General features: G+C 38.3%; 1 protein-coding gene across 9 annotated transcripts in view; it reads left to right on the top strand.

Moving 5' to 3' along the window:
• INPP4B (inositol polyphosphate-4-phosphatase type II B) overlaps nucleotides 1-21,120 on the top strand; it is a 311,298-nt gene that overhangs the window by 129,443 nt on the left and 160,735 nt on the right. For all 9 annotated transcript variants that reach the window (XM_057419340.1, XM_057419328.1, XM_057419376.1 and 6 more), the window contains 2 exons: nucleotides 15,213-15,331; nucleotides 17,089-17,205. In XM_057419340.1, the coding sequence (XP_057275323.1) occupies nucleotides 15,213-15,331; nucleotides 17,089-17,205 (236 nt within the window). The remainder of the gene's footprint in view (nucleotides 1-15,212; nucleotides 15,332-17,088; nucleotides 17,206-21,120) is intronic.

Raw genomic sequence — 21,120 nt, 5'->3', positions numbered from 1 at the left:
GCTCCGACCGATACCTCCTCCAACCCTGCAGTCTCCCAGCCCTTCCGGCTAACTCCCAGTTACATCCTGGGCATGACGTGCTGTGGTATGGAATACCTCTTTGGTCAGTTTGGGTCAGGTGTCCTGTCTCTGCTTCCTCCCGGCTTCCCCTCCTCCCTGGCAGAGCATGAGGCTCACAAAGTCCTTGGCCAAACCAAAACATCACTATCAGTTCTGCTCCCAGGCCAAAAGTCAAAACACTGCACTGCACCAGCTACCAAGAAGGAAAAAAATGACTGCTACTGCTGAACCCGGGACAACTACATAAGTATTGTCTATTGTGCAAAATTCCTTCTATTCAGAATTTTAAAGGGATAAGGTTGTGTCTGTGCTGAAAACTGTAAAGTTTTCTGTGAGGTTGGCTGCTAGATCAGTGCCGCATTGGTGCTGGGTGCTGGGAGCAGATTAGTTATAACAGCTCAGTTTTAGTGTGGTTCATCTACCTCATTCCTTACCAGTAAAGGTACTTGTGCTGCTTTGCCTGAACTAATTCTAGGTTCTGAGGTAAAATGCTCAAAGCAATCAGAAACCTCTAATATAACTTATAAGGTTTATTGAAAGTTACTTATGAAAAGGGTTCCTGAATTAGTTAAGAATTTGTAGATGTAGGTGCAGATATAATGTGATTCTGTGAAAATTGAGCTATCTTAATAACTTTTCTCACATAGATTAAAACAAACAAACAACTCAGTATGGACCATAATTTCTCCTTTAGTATTTTTCCAAGTGCAGTGCTTGGCTTCTGAAGTACTGGGTGTTCTGTTGGATGTGACAAGGACTTTTAAATTCTGATGAAACTGAAAATGTGTGTTTCCAGGGTATTTTTAAGGTAGTTCATAGGAATATAAGATTAATATCATTAAGTTAGAGAGAAGTTATTTTTGGCACATGCTGCTGCTCTTTTTTCTTCATCATTTTTCTTTTCCTACTTTTCCCCCAAATTACACCTCCTACCGTGCATACTTTCTCCTATTTGTCTTGCCAACATATATACTCTTTCCATTTAAGTTTTTGAAGCTTGTTCTTTCAAATGAGTCTCTTCAGATTCCCTTCATGCCTCCCACATAGGTCTCTTAGACCTCATACTATGAGATTTGATTTGGGGGGGGGTGTGTGTATGTGCATGTATGGGTGTAGCCTACTACACATTCAGTCTTTAGAATGCTGGAGTGGGAGAACAGAGCAAGTGGCAGAGCTGTGTGAGATCCCAGTGGCTGAGCTGGGAACAGAGAACAGTGCCTTACCTTGCAATTCTCTGCTGTGGAAGGAGTTTTTATGGGCTTCCTAGGTGGACTGGCATTTAGCCCACTCCCCTGTTGCATGACCAACACATCCACGCTTTTATGTGACCTGATGGCTTTGTGCTTACCTGATACATAATGAGTCCATGAGTGATTCCACTGCGGTTCCAGGAAACTGGTCTGAATGAAAAGGACTAGTTACTTAGAGTCATTTCTATTGCAGATGTTTATGCACAGAGAGCAACAAGCCAAATAAGGATGAGTTATTCCTTTGTTCTTACAGAAAGCTCTGTAAGACTTCCTTACCTACAACAGAAAATTGGATGGCAGTCCTGGCATTGCTGCCTTCTTACAACCTTTCTCTACCTCCCAGGAAGCTGACATTTTAACTATTCAGGATGTAATTGATTTTTTTTTTCCTTCCTTATTTATTTATTTATTTATTTTTAAATTCCTTAACCATACTGTTGTCAGGGGGCCTTAGGAGGCATATAGTGGCTGCAGATGCTTTTCAGCAATAAATGTTAGTCTACTCCATAGCTTCAATACTAGAAATAAACTACTTTTTCATAAATCTTTTAAAACTACAATGCTTCTCCTAGTGGAAGGGTTTCTTGGGGTTGTTTTTTTTTCTTTTTCCATCAAACTGCAATGTCTAGTAGCATTAAAGTTTTAAGCTTTATTTCTACTTAAAAAAGAAATCGTGTATGCCACTGAGACGTTTTTAGTATTCCTTGTTTTATTCTTCAGTGGCTGAAATCGTAGTTCTCTATGCTGCTGTCTGATGTCCCTTAGAGTCATGGGATTTATTCCAGGAAGGTATGAGAAATAGCTTGTATTTTGGAATTACTGGACAGTCAGCCGGGATGCCAAAAGTAACACGATTCAGGGACTGGAGGTTAGTAAGGAACTGGAGCATCCTTCATATTGGGAGAGGCTTGCCCTGCTCAGCCTGGAGAAGAGAAGGCTCATAGGGGATCTTATCCTTGTGTCTAAATACCTGGTATGAGAGATTGAGTGTGAGGGAGCCAGACTGTTCTCAGTTATGCGTGGTGAAAAAACAAGAGACTGTGGGCTGAAGATAAACGCACATGAAATTCAATCAGAACACAATTCCCCATACACAGACATTTTTATTTTGAGGGTGGTAAACGCTGACACAGGTGATGTAGGGAAGTTGGGAAGTCTCCATCCTTGCAGATGGTCAAAACTCAACTGGACACAATCCTGGCAACCTGCTGTAGCTGATGCTGATTTGGGAAGAGGGTTGGACTAGTTGAAGCTCATTCTCATTCTGAAGTTCATTGAGCTTCAAGGGAAGACTGATCCTGAGATCTATGTGGCAGGGATTTGTCATGTAACTTGCCAATAGGATTTTCTTCATGGTGGGCTTGCAATGGACTCTTGTCTCAGGCTGTACCATATGTTGATAATAAGATGTCTGTTGCCTCTATCTGTAATTTTTTTAGGAGCTCTAAATCTAAATCATCCCCATCTTCCCGCATTACCCACCAAGTATATCCAGGTCCCTGAGCAAAAGCAATCCCACGAGTGGGTTTGCCTTTACCTGAAGCAGGAATAACCCAGACTGTCTTCCCCAGCAAATTCTTCATATAATTCTTCAGTCTAATTTAAACGTAATTTAGAATTGTTGCCATCCTTGTTGACTCAAGCAGTTTTAGGGAACTTCCATTCTTGCACTGTTACTAAACGCCTTAGGGTATGTTTAGTGTGCCTCACATAAGGGTATGACAGCAGCCTGAATTGCTTTGCTTTTGGGGCAGAGAATGTGTTAGGACTGGAGTAGAGTAAATGTGGAATTAAAATTTTGTGAATACTCTTTGCCTGAGATAATATCTTATTGGTGCTCATTTTTATGTTTTAGGGCCTTTTTTTGTACATCTGCATGCATAGTTTAGTTTATTTTTTTTCTGTATATTCTCACAGGGAAGACTAACTAGTGGGAATGCTTGCAAAGTGCAAGCTTGAAATAGAATGTTTACTGAATATGTATTTACAGCAGTAGAGTTGGCCAGGAATTAAATTGAAATGGACGCTTGTGCCCCTAGTTGAAACTCTTCCCCCTTTCTCTGTGAGTAAAAGAATTTGGGTCAAAGACAAAATAAGCTGAGGATGACTGCTGGGTGATTAGCCTTTTTTTCCAGTGAAGTGGACCTGAATTCTGGAGTGACCATGGGCAGTGACTTGAATTCAGTGACAAGTGAATGTAAAATAATGTATGTAAAATATAGACATTACCTTTCAAATTAACTTTTGTCCCCTCTACACCTTCTTCCAGTACAAATTCCTTTTCTAAATCAAGGTGGGACAGATTCAAGAGGAAGACCTGAGTGTCTGCTCATATGCTGTCTTTTGTGTAATAACTGGTAACTTTGTGGTGTGTAGCTGCTATGTTAGAGGTGGGCAGAATGATAAACCTCTGTGGATCTGCCCTGTTTCTGACCTCTTTCTAGTCAGGTATTCTACTGAGTTAAAATGGGCCCTATTTCTTCTTCAGCTGTCCCACTGGGTCTGTGTGAAGGAAATCAGCAGTGATGTTCTTGCAGAGCGTGGACTAGCAACTGTGCCCTGCCACTGCCTGCCAGCCTGATACTGTCAAGATAGGTGTGTGGTTTGCAAATCTTGACAGGGACAGAGATAGGCTCAGCATTGTTAAGGCAAAGGCAAGTGGGACATGCCCAGAAGCCAACCTGCAGGGATGTAGAGACCTCTTACAGTTGAAAGCTTAAATATCTGGAGACTTTAAATACCTTCAAAGCCACATAGCAGGTGTGCAGAGGCTTAGAGCAGTCTGTTTATAACCTACTTGTGGACATCTCTGTCTTTTTGTGTCTTTACGCTTGACTTTTTGCTGTCACTTTTTGCAGCTGGTCTTTTCTAACCTTTAGCCCAGTCTGTAAAATGCTTCATGAAGAATTTTTGGGAGAACTCTGCATCTCTTTCCTTATGTGTTGTTCTCCTTGAAGATAGTCACCTGGCAATTGCAAAAGAGTACAGATCACTTGGGTGACAAAAAGCAAATTGATTATTTACAGGTTACAGTGGTTATGTTCATGCTTCCTGTTGTGCAGAATGGTAATGACTAAACAGACATGAAGCAATTCTGTTAGGCCAATAGTATTTTAACTAAAACATTTTTAAGTAATTCAAAGCATGATAGCTCTTGACTTTTTTGACTCTTATGGTACAGCACAGCATTAACTGAACATTTGTCTTTGAAATGGCAGTCGTTAAATACATCTCTAATTATGCCTGTAGAAATAATTGCAGTAAGACTTTCATGTTATAAAACATTTCCCAGTGGACTTATTTTTTTTCACTCCTCATATGTAGAAACAGAAGTTCTGTAAAAAGCAAAACATCTAATTAACAGAAGGTTGAAGTCATCTCTCTTTTGAGCACATTAGTAACAGATGCACTTATTTTGGGCAGTTTTCAAATGCATGTCCTGTGGGGAGATTTGACTTGAAAAAGAGGTTCCTCTGCAGGTCCTGAAAAAAATGGAATTCTCTTAAATGCAGCACCACATGATGTTGTGTGTAGCATGACAAGCAGACTGACCCGAGATGCTTTGAAGGGCTTTGCTGAATACCTAAGAATGCTTTGCTTCATTGTTTTACCTCCATCTCATGTGGATAATAAAGTTTCTAGTACATTTATGAACACTTCAATTATTGTGATAAACTAGATTTTTAGTTTTTTTTTTCCTGTTATGTGGAATATGAAACTGAAACAAAATAAATTCAACTAAATTTAAAAAATGCTTGACTGAAATGTAGTTCAAATGTTCAGAACAAGTCAAAGCTGACACTTTAATCTGAAATCCTGTTGCATTTAAGATTGATTTCTGAGAGACTGAATGAGTACAGAATTTCATTATGAGTTAAGAAGAGTTTAATCTTGGCATTCTTTGAAGACCAGAATTCTTCACACCCAAAAGGCTGAGGATTGTTGGGTGTAGGATTATAAATGAACTGCTTTAGAAAGTAAAATGGGCTAGCACTGTTTTCAACTTCGAGATCTGAACATGCTCCCATTGAGGTGAAGAGCAGGAATACCTAGGTCATTCTGGATTTAAATCTCAGATCTGCCAGGGGGTGTCTCTGCAGAGATACATGAAGGTCTTCTCCCCACCTTTAATCCTTAAATAATATTTCTTTGTACAAAGGAGTTGAAATAATTACAATTATTTCTCTGCGAAGAAGAGAAAGCTCTATCTTTACATGTGTCAACTCATCAAAACCAAGGCAGTTTCACCCTAGTATTGTAACATGTAAATAGCAGGTTTTCACCTTTGAAGAAACTCCCGCTAGAAATGACAGTCTATTTATAGTATAAAGATCCAACTTTCTGGTTTAGCATGCAGCACGTTGGGTCCTACTGCTCTGTAGAAATAGTTAATATCTCCTCTTTTTGAATCTCTCTCAAAATACAAGTTTGCAGACCTTTTGTAAATCTGTGAGTTAACAGAGTAATAATTATGAGCTGGTATCTTTGAGGAGATGAACTCGATGTTGATTTTGAAGAAACTGGCAATGCAAATAAATATAAGTGCTTTAAAAATGTTACTTTAAGATGACATCTGAGTGTGTCACAACAACTACAGTCAGTATGGTTTTTGTCACCCTATACTTTTTTAAAGGCTGTTTGTGTCTATCAGTAGAGTTCTCATGGTTGGGATGTACATTTGGAAGAGTTTAGGAGTAAACATTTTTTCTTCAGAATATGTGAGTAAACAAATCCAAAACGCTCATGGGAGATGAATTCTTGCCCTTTGACACAACCCTTGATCTGTGAGCTTTTATTATTTCTGGACTCTGTCATTAACGTGAAAAGACACAAGTATGTGTTTTTGGTTTATTTTGAGTTTGGTTTTGTTTTTTAATTCCTTAAAAAGGGGTTATACTTTGCTGTTTCATGCTGGTTCCATGCTATTAAAATCATCTTAATTTAATTGTCGAAATGGCTGTTTCAAAATCCCCTGAGGAGTAAAGCATTGTCTCTTACTTGGATCTTTAGTTTAGGTATTAATCCATAATTGCCACCTTTTCAGACAAGTCTTACTGATATTAGAACATCTTATCGTTTTACCTGCAGCTTGCATGCAGATTACTTAGCATTTATCGTGCATTTCCTGCCTAGGAAATTTAATCATTATAGGGTTTAAAGTGATTGTTCTGGGTTGCAGAAATCTATTTTCTCCTTTGATTAAAAGTGTCTCTTGCTTTTCTTTGCCTTGACTTTGAAGTACATTTTAGTCTGGTTTACTTTTAGACATGTCAAAGAGCGTGGGTTTTGTTTTGCTGAAAAATGACCTGTGGCACATTGGAGTGACTAATGCTTTGCTTTCCATTTTCTGGGAGGACCCTCTTTTTAGACAGAGACTCAATACTTCAACATTTGACAGGCACCTATGTAACGAGAACCAAGTGTGAATCAAGCTATCATTTAGCATCCCAATGGGGGGTATAATAAAAAAATCCAGTAGAATCATACAGCTCAATAATACGCTGACTGCTTTTTTTTAAAGGTTATGTTCTGGCTCATTTGAGCACTACAGATGGAGAGTATTACAATGCTCAAACCTTTCTGCTGTGCTCCCATGGGTGTTGGATTTTTAGGAATCTTTGTGAAGTTGATCCAAACTACACTGCTTCCTCTCCCTTCACAGAGGCTCCATCCTTGGCATATGTAAAGGAAGGAACACAACTCTTCTCGGACAAATGTTCCGTTAGACAGTGGAGCAGTAGTTTGGCTTCCAAGTCTAACTATTGTCAGTCTTTTGTGAGTTGCAGTCCTTACTGCACCCTTGTCCTGGCACCTTCATCGTGATTGCCTTTACTATGTAACATTTTCACTCGAAGAAGAAATTAACAGTTCTGTTCACTCGCAGTGTCTCACGGTCATCAGGGCTATGGCCGCATGGTTTATTAGCTTATAATTAATTAGAGCTGGCTTCAAAGAAGTTTATGTGGAAATGACATCCTCATCACAGCCTCTAAAACCTCACTATTGTTTAGATGTGCTCGGGTCAGTGTTAACAGCAGCTAGCTTAGGTTGTAATAGCTGTGGGACTCTGAAGGCCTATCCAGGCTGCATGACATGCTGAAGAAGCAGGGTGGAACACTCCCTGATGAGGTCTCGGTTCCTGTAGTTGGACTTCTACCCAGAAGGCAGAGTAGTTCATCAAAGCAGCTGTACTTCAGTGAAGAAGCACCCTGAAAGATTTAAGGTTGCTTAGAGTTTTTTCTGAAGCTTGTTGTCTGCTGTAGCTCCTGGACTCTTGTGTTGCTTCCTTTACTTTTCAAGGGAAGCTTCTTTCCTTGCCAAGCCTGAAAGTATGTTGTAAGGATTTATATGATGACATGGATTTGGAGTAAGACTAAGCAACAGCTGAATTTTCTTTACGTATTAGAGGAAAAGACTGTCTCAACAGTATTGTAAAGTAATACTGCACTCTGAGGATCAAAACCCCGTAATGCTTCACTTGACAACTGGCATAGCACTATATAAATGCTTATGTCAAAGGAAGCAATGTATGCTGTTAGGAAAAAAATGTGGCAGATGGAAAACTTTGAGAGTGACTTGGCATTTTTGTTTCTTTTCATCCTCTTGTTGTATTGCTGATATATTTTTGCGCATTTATTATATTTCTGAAGATAAGGACAAAGTTAGGAATCAGCAGAATATATTTTATTTATAGAATATGGAGAAATTGATACAGGTTCTGGTTGTTTGTTATGAGCTTACAGCATAAAGAAACTTAAAGCTAAAAGAAAATAAGAAGTCTGTATACCATTTGCTGTTCTTCTGATTCCTTGGTTGGTACTTAAACTTGTAGCCACTCAATTTTGGGGATCGTGAGAAATCTCAGAAAAATTGCAGCAAGTTTTCTTCTTTATTTGATACTTGATGTGATTATGTTGGGAGAAGGCGAAGGGGGAAATAGTTTTTCACTCTGTTTCAGGAGGTTTAAATGCTTTTGTGGTATTCTAAAGTTCTAACAATACCAAAATAAATCATAGCCTTGGAATAGCAGTATCAAAAATAATTTTGATATGAATATATTTTGGAGTGTAGTAATATATAGCAAGTTTTTGTAAGACTAAGCAAATTTTTTCCTCTCTTTTTTCCTTCTTATTTCTCTCAGCAGAGAACTGAGTTCACCTTCAGGTTCAAGCATAACTACCATTTCTGCTCATGGCTCTGCCTGGTACAGTTTTGGACAGAAGGTAGCGATGACAATTGAGAATCTAAAGTAATAGCAAGAGCCTCTGCTTTGGGGTCACTAGACTGCTGCAGCATCTCAGAGTTCTTTGTGCTGTTAGAGGCACAGTGTGCTCAGTAAGGAAATGCAGTCTTTTTCTGGAAGAATTACGAAGATACACAGAGACACATTTTTCAGATAGAGTTTCAAAAATTAAAGGAGCTTAAAAATATTGATCAAGAGCAGTTTTTTCATAACTTAAGGAGCCAGCTGTTATGAGTAAAGCTATGAATTCGCTTCTGTGACCTTGTTGCTATTGTATAGCTTAAGCCTGGAGCACAGGGGTGACAGAAGTCAGTTATACACAGTTGTAAATAAAGCTGGAGGAGCATGGTTGTTAGCAGTGAACGTGCTCAAACAGACAGCTTTCATTAGCAATGGATTAAGGCACTACCAAAATGTAAATAGCACTGAATGAACGGTTAACACGTGTAGCCATGCATTCAGTTCTGCGGTGGAAATATGATGCCTATGAGCTGTACGATGATTCAGTCAGCCTCTTTCCTGAGTTTCTTCATCTATCAAACTGTGTAAGCAACTGGGACTGTCCAGGCTGAATAGCGAAACTGCAGTATGAAATAGGCCTGTTCTAACATGTCAAAAGAATTGAGACCCACATGCAGGATGTGACTATTACTGCTGCTGGTAATGGCAATGAAAAGTTAGTCTAAGCCTTTGTGTTTATTTTACCTTCTTGGAGAAAGCAGAAGGATGCAGTTAAGAAGTGCATCTTAATGCACTGAATGCATACTTAATGCTCCAGTACGGTATGAAGCTTTCAGTAAAACAGAAAAAAGACACCCTAAAATTTCTTTAGTACTGCAAAAGCCAGGGTGGGCAGAACTTACTCTGAAATAAATCACTTCTGATTTTCACAGTGGTAATTCCAACCAGATCTATTGCTTCATATGCAAATAGGAAGATGAGTGCAGCTGCTGTCTCAACTCCTGGCCATGATCACTTATCCCATCCTCCATCAGCATACTGTATTTTCCTTCAGCAGCACTCGTGTGTCTTATTTCAATGACTCCTAAATGATTGCTCTTTTAGCTGCAAATTAAGTGGGTGACAATTGATGTTTTTCTGGACAGCATATTGAGGTATTACTTACAGTGAGTACTGCTAATATTGGTGGTGGTTGTGGTTTTTTTTTCACCCAGATCTGTATTTGTAGAGATTTCTTAGAGATACCTTTCTTCATGCTTTACCTGATGAGACTTCCCTGTCATCTCTTTCTCCTTGGACTGTTGGTAGAAATCTTCTTCCTGCTGTTAATTACAGGCATGCCCCAAAGGATACTAGTTGTATTACGTATGTGCATTTCCTTGAGCTACAACTAGGTTACTTTAGCAACCAGCTGTACATTCCAGAGAGCAGAATTGTATTTTATCTTTATACAAGTCTCATCTCCAGAGACAGAAACAGTCATCTTGAACATTTTTTTAGGTAAAAGTCAGTGGTTCTCTACTGATTTGTATGCGATCCAAATGTAGTCTTCTGTTACATAGAGATTCTTTTCATTGCAAAGTTTGCCTGAGTCTGACCATCTGTTTTAGTCACTACTGTTAAAGAGTGTCCCTCCTAATACACAGCTTTTTCATGGCTATGTAACTGTGACCTCATTTTGCAATAACATGAATATTATAATTTCTGTGGCTGCATCCTTTGATATTTAGTGTAGTACAGTAAATTTTACTGGGAGTCCACATTGCAAATTGTTGTTGGAGTAGCTTCTCTGTTCTTTTGGTCCCTAGGTAGAAGTGCTCTTGAGCAACCAGCAAACTGAAGCATTCCTCTGAAATGTGAATGGGATGGCCAATTAGGAATATTTATGATAAACTAATTAATAATATTTATTGTGGAGCACTATCTGGAGGGGTGCTCATTAACATCTTTCTGTGTTAATACCAGTCCCCAGATGTTTCTCTCATTTGCTTTCAGGCATGTTTTGCCATGCAAAGAACACATCTTTGTCCTGTTCTCATCCCTCTTGCAGCTGTATTTACATTCCTACTTCAAAAGTATGGCCAAAGCCTTTCCTCTGTGTTCTGAAGTTGGATTATTCCTAAGCCTTTATATGTGCCTTACTGAAGGTATTCTTTTCAGCAAGCTTGGTTAATGCTGTGTGTTCGCAGCAGAGACAGAAGCAGTGGTGGTGTGCCCTTCCTTCTCGTACACCTCCCCGTCCTTCTCAACAACCCCCAGGGTGGAGGAAGGAAATCGGTGTACTGTTTAGCGTTCTGCATGTAGCACAGGTCTGAATATAGTGTTCTCTTATTTAATGTGTCCTTTTGCTCCCTAAGGAATAGCTGCACCTCAGTTAATTAGTCTACCAAGACAGACTGTGCATTATTATTTATAAACTAAGTTGCTTTGGGATAATAACACTGCTGCAATGCCAATGAAATGAAAAAAATCTCCAAACAACTTTTGAACATTATGTTCACATATGCATGTGTGTGAGACACACAGGCTTCTCCCATGTCTCTTGTCCTCAGATACTACTAATTTTCTGTTCTGTTTTGACAGCATGCAAAATAGTGTGCCCTGGGGACAGCGGGGCTGTGGTGCTTAATTTGTGTCCCTTGCTAGCCCCTTGGAATAAGTTTTGGTTTGGAAAATGGAGAGAGATGAAGCTGTGGGAAATTGTGTTTCTGTCACCAATTAGAGGAAAAGCTACCTTTCAAATTGTCATGTAGGCTAATATACGCATTGTGTGAATCTGTAGTCTGGGAAGACATTCTCCAGTGTGCTGTAGTTTCCCTCACTAACAAAAATAAACATTGCAATTTCAATGCCATTTACCATTTTTTTTTGCTAGTCCTTGGCTTCCTTCCCAAACAGCTCTGTGAACTCTGAGCTCAGGGTGTCTTTCACTCCCTCTGCCCATGTCTATTTGCTCCAGCTACGGGACCTTTTTAAGTTCTGGGAGATGCTGCATCTCCCCATTTCTCTACCAGATTCATTTATTTTGGCTCCAGTGGGCTTAGCACTTGGAGTAGTGCTGAATGCCTGGTCAGAACTGTTACAGTTCCACGGAAGGTAGATGATGAATTTTCACACTATATTTTGTTTTGCTTTACCCCTTTTCATTTTCATATACTCAGAGGGATTTTTCAATCTTTCTCTCTGTGCTCTGTTCCTCTATGGAGGTAGTGTTTTCAGAAAATCCTCCCAGATCCAATGAATCAATCACTGAAACGGTGAAGCAAAATTCTGCTCTGTTTATATTATAGCCCAGTTTTGAGGAAACAGTAACTAGTCTTTCTCCTCTGTTGTCTTTACATGAGCACACACGCTCACAGAAGGATGAAGAGCGCAGCCAGCATGTCAGCGCAGCATAGAAGCTAGTGAAATATTGAATGTGGCAGGACTCGAGAGTCAAACGGCTACTTGTGCATTTTGCATTTACAGCACACATAGTTTGTGTGCGTTGTAATGGTACTGGAATGTACAGGTCAGTGTATAGGCATGACTGATAGACAAGGAGCACTTGTTTACTGGGATTCATGTAAGAATAGTATTATAGTTTTAATAGTAGAACAACAACAGTAATGTTCGTAACAATATTCTCTTTGCTTTTATTCTTTAGAAAAATAAATGTTGAAGGATGATTGATTAAATGTTATCTGTTTTAAGGCATTTAAAAGGGTTAGACAGTTTTATATGTAAACCACAGAATTTTTCAAAATACATAAATATTTGTAAATATATTCTAGAGCAGTTCTTTTTCCCTGAAGCCTTTCATTTTGCTCTATACGTAGTGATTGCTTTGCTGTCTTTTCTTCTTCTTCTTTGCTTAATATTTAGAGGAGTTCTCTTCCTGTCATCTTAGCTTCTTTCTTTGGTGATGTAAAAGCATAAATTATCCCTAATACCGTTCTTCCTTAAACATTCATTGTATGCTGATAGGCTTAGAAGAGATGGGATCACCAGGAGATTGGATGATTCAAGCTTCTACACTGAGTCAACAGTCACAATGAGTAGATTCATATACTTTTGACATGTAGGTACAAGCTGTCACTTCATTTCACTGAGTTTTGTTGAGGAATTTTTTCAGAATTAATTCAAGCATAATAAAGTGTTAGTGTGACCTATTATATGGTCTGCTTGGCTGTAGGTTATGATGGGAAATGCATTGACACTGTTACCTGCTTTTGCTGTACTATATTTGCAGTTAAGAAAACAGCCTTAGCAAGCCTTTAATGTTTGTGTTTTCAACAGTTTCTTTTTGAATAGTATGTCAATAACGCCTAGTGGATGTGTTTAAATATATAACATGTAGCTGGAGTTCCACTTCCACAGCCACGTAATGTTTTGCTTTTTCCGAAGTGTGTTGGCTGTTTTTTGAGAAGCCTTAAGATTTTCAGAGATACTGGCAGTAAAATAGTTCAAAGGGCAGTAATGCCATGTGGGGCTGTGGAACTTGCCAGGCTATAAAGAGGATATAAAAAAAAACTTCTTTCTTTGCTATCAGCTTAAAAGTAGTCCTTATGTTGTGTTAAATAGTTCAGTTGGGCTGTTTTTAAGGGAAGTGGTGCACTGTGCTCAAACTAACAGATTCTGTGTCATACAAAATCATTTCTCTGCCAGCATCAACCTTACCGAATATCCCCTCTAACTGAAGAAATAGTTGTGAACAGCAGTAGCACAATGTCACAATAGAGACAAAGTAGGCAGAGGTTTTATTTAATTTCATTTATCCTTCTGCCCTAGGATTTTCTAAAGAGTTCTGGTACTTTGTGCTGGTACTCCCCATTGGAGAGATACAAGTGAATTATCTTCATGTCAGCTGTACCCAATGAAATTCTAGATAGTGTTACTAAGCTGCCTTCTTGCAGGAAAATGATCTAATGACTGGATTGTCCTGCTATCATAGAAATTAGTCGTCGCCTATGCTCAAATATCACCAAGGTGGTAACCACTTAGTGCAAATCTTCTTCCTATTGTTGAAGGTTTGTCAGTAGGATAAAAGCCTGTGCTATTGGAATTAGTCACACCTAGTTTATATATTTGAGACATCCCACAAGTAAATCAAATTATTATTTATGGGGGACTTATCTCCAACATACTCCAGTACCTTTTACAAGAGTTCAGCTGCAGGGTTCCTGCCAGAGTCACTGGTGGAGTTTTGGGGAGATTTATTTTAATTTTTCCTAAGTTTCCTGTCTCTTGTTTTCCCTTCCTTTTTCCCTTCTTTTTTCCTTTTTGTCTTATCCTACTTGTACCACCAAATTATGATGGGGTCAGTTTGAGACTGTCTATCAAGAGATTACATTGGGAGTTTGGGCTAAAGCAAAAGCTTCAAAATGCTCAGTGAAGATTAGATTTAGTTGCTTCCTTTTTCCCTTTTCTTTTAACTGTTATGGAAGGAGTGGTAAAACCTTCAGCCAGTTTTCCTTTTATTTCCTCAAGCAGCAGGCCCTAGCCCCCCCACTCAAAAAAAAAAAAAAAAAGTATAAACCAAGCTGAGTTGGCCTTTTGTATGTATCAGACCTTTCCTTGCCTTGACTTCTCATCAGGCCAGGTTTGCTTGCTGTGAAGATAATCACTCATCTTTCAAAACGCTAAAGGTCAGGTGCACTTGAGGAAGCCCGTGGTTGGCAGTGACTCCTAGAAAATTTCACAGCATTTTCTTGACAATTAGCCTCTCCAAACCCATGGGGTTTGCTTTCCTTTCCTCTGGATTCTAAGTTCCCAGTGTAGTGTGATGCTCCGCAGAAAGCACTAGCTAGGTGCTATCACAGTATTCACTGTTGTGTCTTCTCTGCTGAAGAATGTAAGGTGAATGGGTTTTGCTTTTGAACCAGTGCATGCCTCATTAGTCTACATCCCTTCTGCAGAACAGCTAATGGGGCACTTGTTTCTTTTCTCCTTTTCCATTTTGGTGCTTTCATCCTTTTGGTTAGAAGGGATGAGGTGTATTAGTCTAAAGAGTGAACTCAGTCACCTGCATTAGTGAGCCCAGGGTAACAGCAAATTATTAAACAAGAGCTGAATTTCTCTATACTTGTTTGCTAGAATAAGGTTTAATAATGATGTGACATAGCCAGAATACAATTATTCTTCTAATTTATATGCCAGACAAAAGAATTGGTTGTTTTGCTGTCTGCTTTTAGTTACGTAGATTTTTACTCAGTGATTAATTCTACTAAAAAGTTCCCAATGTAGTATCAGACTGTGTAAACTAACCTAATCACTGAGAGCATTTAACTAGTTTAGAATGTGTTTAAAATGGTTGTGTACTGTGAAAATTGTCAGACAAGAGATGCTCAAATTAGGCTGCTAAGGGAGATTTTGTGGCAAATGGAATAAGTACTTATGTAAAATTACCTAATGTTGCAGTGTGTGTAAGTGTGTGTGTATGCGCACGCACATTCATATACTGGAGCTGATGAGCCTCTGGCACGGAGCTTTGCAGAAGCTGCAAGTATTTTTAGTGGAAACGAAATCTCAGTTCAGTGCTGCAGCATGTGACTTCCTATTTCTGTAAGTTACTTCCAAGGGACTTCCTCTGTTAAATCGGCTTGTCTCTAGAGATCTGATCTGGAGCCGGCGCTTAGTCTGCTTTGTCCTGTGCCTGTGACAGCTTTTTCCCAGAGTTTTCTTTTGAGAATTTCATTTTTATTTTGTACTGTCTCCAGCATGCAAGGATCTAGTGACTGCTACCCGTGATCGGAAGCTGAATACATTCGTACAAGTCTCAGTGCTATATCCAGCAGAGCACATTTTGACGAGGTATTCAAGCACTGAAATCGTGGAGGTGAGAGTCTTTCTTAATTCAATTAACATGTTGATTAATAAATAGCTCGTTTCTTCCTTAGAAAGGGAATGAGAAATAAAACAAGTTAGTGCATAGTCTGAGGTAAGACAAGCACACTCTGGCAGTTACTAAAGCATACCTAAGAGTGTTCTGTAGTTCTTGGCATTTAACCAGGATAAACAGTTAGAAATGAACTTGGCTTTTCATTAAAGCTGTGTTGTTCCAAGTAGAGATGTAGAGAATACTCCGGTTCTCCAGACGTAAGTCTAGAATGAAACAGGGAATAGTTACTCTCATGAAAGAACAAGGCAGTGCAAAGTAAAACTAAATTACGAGTGCAGTGAGTTGGTAAAGTATTTTTAAATTACAGAAGAACATAGGTGTATTGTATGGTCTGTTATCCTGTTTCTTGTTCTATTTTTTTCCATTGGAAAGTTGATGTTTTGCAATTTCTAGAAGTAGCCTAATATTTTAAAATCAGGGAAGGAGTGTATGTATGTCTGTGACTTTATATAAAATAATTAGTGTCTTGCATCACGTATTATATCTTCGCTTTGCTGTATAAGCGTAAGTGTCAAAACCAGCAAAAATGGTTCACAGAGAAAATGAAGTGTGAGCAGGCAATGTAGGTGTAACTTGTTTAACTTACTGGAGAGACTCATTAAGAAGTGGGAAGTCTTATTATAAACACACACAGGGTTTTGCCAAAGGCTTCTTTCAACTGTTAAATACAGTAGAAATATTTCATGCGCTCTTTGTGTGATCAGTTTCAGCCAACTACTAATTAAATTGTTATAGTTTCAGCCATCAACCATCCTGAAACTGCTTAATTCAGGTATCTTGTGTCTGATCAGGATGTTTCATTGCAGACTGTCTGCAATGATGTTGTGCAGAAGATGGAATATATGTATGTATAGAAGTTGATGCATTTCCTAACACAATGTCCTAGATCTGAATAAATCCCTGAATTTGGTGTGTCAAGGCTCTTAGCTTCACAGTCAGGGTTTAGGGGAGGGGGAAGAAAGGGGCACAGAAAAGCTGTTTTCTACAAAAATTTAAGGATACTAGCCTGGTAGTCTTTGGAAATTAACTATAATTAAACATTAGGAAATGATAAGCACCATTTTATATGTTTCATTTAATTGTCTGTGTGCTTGAAGCTGTGATAATAGTTACCTCTTTGTAGAGCTTTTAGATGTAATCATGTTACAAAATACAGGAATGTTTTCTTGCCCCACTACTGCCTAAGAGGGGTAGTGTAATCCCCTCCCCACAAAGCAGAATGCTTAATGTAATACAGGGAGTGTCCATAGCATTTCTGTAGACATTGTGATTTAATGAAGATCTCTTTTTTTTTTTGTTTGTGTGTAAGTTTTATTTTTAGGTTATTTAAATTAATATGAAACTGTGGTACTTTCAGAGAGTATTGTGCGAGAAAGAAAGGGATGGTTTATTGCATGTTGTATTCCAGATACTGATATCTGCTGAGTTGTTTAAAGGCATGTTGTTAGTCTCTGTTTCAGAAACACTTAATATCTCTTCCAGTTGAAAAACTTTCCAGAAAGTTATTTGAAACTTTCCTGACAAAGTTTTAAAGTTCTCCAGTTTTCGTATTGATTGGATAATACTTAGCTTTTCAGATCTCTCTGCTGTAGAAGCAAAGTTTTTGAAAGAGCCCACAGTTTCTGTACATCTGCACTGGTACACTACACATTGCGCAGCTGTTACCTTACTGAATGTTTACTCATGTTACACAGGGTACAAAAGATCCACTGTTTTTAACTGGTGTGACATTCCCACCGGAATACCCTATCTATGAGGAGACTAAAATAAAGCTAACAGTCTACGATGTCAAAGATAAATCTCAAGACACGGTAAGTGCTTTGCTTCATTTCTTGCATAAATCGTACTGACGATTCCACATGGTTCTTTGGCTCTCTTTAGCGAGTTTGCAAATTGGGGAAATAGGTTTATGTGAATTGGTTTTGCTCTTCTTTTATACTTAAAATGTAGTTTATTTTTTGTTGTTAAGTTAGAGAGTAGAAAAAGAGAGCCAGGCTTATGATGGACCCTTTGCTGCTGTTTCATTGGTTGCACGAATCGGCACAGGAATTCCTGGCAAACAAAAGATTAGTCTTCTGTGCTTTTTGATGGCAGAGAACATATGCAAAAGAGAGAGATAACACCACTGTGAATAATTTTTCAGAAAATGTTTCTGATAATATATATACCCACACCAGAATGATGGTATAGCCTGTAACCTGGTGTTTGAGAGAGATAATTATACTTTATTTTAATCTCTTGCGTGATGGTACCTGCAGGTCTGCAGTGGCTGCTTGCTGTTACTGGTTTGTGAGAGTCCAAGGTCTTGTGTGTCATTGCTAAAGGCAAATCATTCTGAGTTCCAGTACTGCATATTTTTTGTTTCACCATCATCTTTTTATGCTGAGAAACAGTTACTCTTGAGATAATATATGGAGGTCAACAGGAGTGTTTGAGTGATGTAACTGCTAAATATAGGCCTTGAGTGGCATCGCATGTGCTCCAGGTGATCTAAGACAGCCTTATAGAGCTAAAAGATATCATAGGACCTATGGGAAATGTGTGTTTTTCTTCTGTGGCAGCTGGAGTCAAGCTGATAGTTTTCTCTTGGGCATCAAAAATGGCCCTTGATACCTGTATTTTATTAGCTGAGCTGCCCTTTACATATCTGTAATTGGCTCCCAATATGATTAAAGACTGTGCAAACTCATGTCATGACTGTATATGCGTTCATTATCCATAAGAAGGAAATTAAAGGCATAGTTTACAACTTAAGAGTGTCTTTGAACTGCTTGCAAAAGTAAAGTTATATGTTTAGAGGATTTCTAATGTTTTTCAGGTAGAAAATAGTTGATATATTTGTTTAAATTTTGGACTCTTGTGAGCAACCAGGTTGGATCTGTCTCCTTACTGTGTTGGTTTTTGTTTTTTGTTTTTGTTTTTTTAATGGGAATATGTGGAATATTTTAGATGTAGAATCTATATATTTCTTTCGGTTTAGAGACTAAGTTATATTTTCTGTTTAAGCATTACCAGAGAAAAGGCATGTATGCATATTTTCATAGTGTGTATGTTTTAATTTTTTGTTATGGTTTAAGACTACAGGGGCTTAAAATAGGATCTGCTGTTTATTCAGTAGAATTGTCACCCATGGACAGATAGGGGAATTGAGTGAAGGGAGTTTGACTTTGTCCCTTCTCTTGCAGTTTCTATTGTGACTGACAGATGATAGAAGATAATATCCCATCTGTAAGCAAAAAAAATGTACTTGATTCAGTTATCCTTGTACTACTACTCTTCTAGTGGCAGACCTCTCTATTGCTTTTTACACAAGGCAAGATCTAGCCTAGAGAATTAATATAATTTGATAAGTTTTTAAAACCTTTTAAGAACTATTTATAACTGCTCCTTAAAATTGTAATACAGGAGTGAAGTCTCTCCCAGAGAATGCTATTAACATAGCTTGTAAGTCACAGGAGAGAATACCTTTTTCTTTTTTTTCATACCAGTTATGTAGTTCCTGTGTAAAACATTCCAGATCTATAGTTTATAATATTTTTTTATAAGGAAAGATGTTACTGCTTCGCCATCTTACAACTAGATGTAGGTAAGAAAAAATGTAAATAAGCTATAAGATTTAAATCAAGGTAGACTGCAGCATGTGTGAATGACCCTGGGCCACCCAGGCTGTGACTTCATTTATGCCAATATTTAGATTTCTATTTTCATCCTAGAATATCAGTAATGATCTAACTAATAACTTGACTTTCCTATAATTGGAAGCCGTTGCATTTTTCTATTCATTCAGGTGACTTTTGAGTCTGGAGGTGTATATAGATTTGGAAAAGTCAAGGTTTAAATCTGCTACAGCTTGATATCATTACCAGCATAGCTGCAGCTGCACAGACCTTAATGGTTGCTTCATGACTGTTAGGTCATTTTGGTCATCTAGGCCATGCTTCCATACCTTCCATGAGTTCATACAAGTGAGCACTTATGGCAGAATAAACCTGGAATCTGACACTGCAAAATATTTTGCAAAAATTGGGCAACAAGCTACAGTAATAGGAATTTCCACAAAGTCAGAGCTGTACTAAACCTGATTAGTTCAGTTAACCAGTTCAAAGTAGTTAATATCCTTCATCACAAATATATGCTTATTTTTTTCTTTTTTTCCTGTGTAATTAAAATGAAACTAAAGGAAGTGAATTGTGTGCATTAAACTCAGCAGGATCTTACTACCACTAATAGAAGACTAGAAAAGGCAGGGAAAGGGCAGTGGGTGCATCACAGGGTAAAGTAATTTCTTGGGTTTTAGCTAAACCTGCCTCTGTCCATATGAAAGAATTAGGTCTTATTTAAACCTGTTGGATGTTTACTGTAATACAGAAAGAATTAAATACTGCTCAGTTTGTGCACACATAATGCTAAAGGGAAAGTGGATACTCCCTGGTGAGAGACAACCAGATTTTTGTTTTGGCATTGCTGCCATGCAGTGTAAATAGAAACTTTTAATAAAGACTATGCTATTCCTACTTTACTTCTATATATTTGGAAAAAAGAAGCTAATATAGTGTGTTAAGAAGTGTAATTTTAATACATCTGGTGGAGCCATGCATACAAAGCAATGGGTAATGCCATATTCTGAAAAATGTACAGTGACATCTGTTTCTACATCATGATTTTCTTTCCGTATTGCCTTGGGTTAAAGCAGCTTGAGCTGCACTGTCTTGAAGATTTTGATAGCTGAGTTTTGTTGTAATGGTGGAGCTACACCTGTTAAGTGTTTTTCAAGAAAAGTGTGGAAGAAAATTGGAATTAGAGGCTCATATGCTGTTAAAATACCACCTCTGTACTACTTTTGCACAGACATGCTATTCTTATCTTTCCTGTAAGCATGCAAGTTTGGTCTAGCGAGTTTTAAAACTGACGCCAGATTTATTCTCTTTGAAAATACCGTTTAGCACAAATCGGGTAGCACTGCCATGTGACAGACTCACAGGAAATACAAAATAGATGAATTTGTGTTATATTAAGAGGAGGGAGTGCTTAGTGTCTAATCTGGGAGAGGGCAGTCTTTCTGTTCTGTGTTTAGAATATACATAGTTGTGTCCTGCAGCAAGCATTCTGAACTTCGTTGTGTTGAGCAGTGTGGTTATATTTACGGTACTGTAACATTTAGCTCTGGTGAGACTTTTGTTTGCTTGTTTTACAAGATTGGTTCTTCTGTTGCCTCATCTATATCTGAAAATCTCATTACACTGACTTTTCTGTATGTAAAGTGGGTTTGAAAAATGTTTGGTGGGATTATGTGTGTTTTAATGCAACAAGATCTTGTAAAAGCTGTCCTGGTTGACAACTTTCTGTGTCTGGTCTCTGCACCACCCCTTCACAGTTTCCCCTTATTTTCAAGAGGAGAGAGAGACTCCATATCCTAACTAGGGTTACTGATTTAATGGATGTCTTTGCTGTTTACCTTAAAGAGCAGCAGGTAGATATAATCTCCTTTAGATGAATATAAGTACTGAAATTCACATTTAGATATAAACAGCCACTCCAGTGCAATCTCCTGAAAGCAAGGAGAAATGGGATGTATAAAATTCAGTTGAAATATTTATTCATTCTACAGTCTGGTCATGCATTTGTTATTTCCCAAATTTTCTCTTAATCGCTGAGAATAAAGTTAGATGAATTTGCTAATTTTAAGAGGAGGAGGGATAAAAGTGAAGCTTCAGATGTGGAAACGT

The sequence above is a fragment of the Pezoporus wallicus genome, unplaced genomic scaffold (genome assembly GCF_028554395.1).
Source record: "Pezoporus wallicus isolate ANWC-B61680 ecotype Strahan unplaced genomic scaffold, APGP_CSIRO_Pwel_v1 contig_6597, whole genome shotgun sequence".
Lineage (NCBI taxonomy): Eukaryota > Metazoa > Chordata > Aves > Psittaciformes > Psittacidae > Pezoporus > Pezoporus wallicus.
This window is presented reverse-complemented; position numbering and strand designations above follow the sequence as displayed.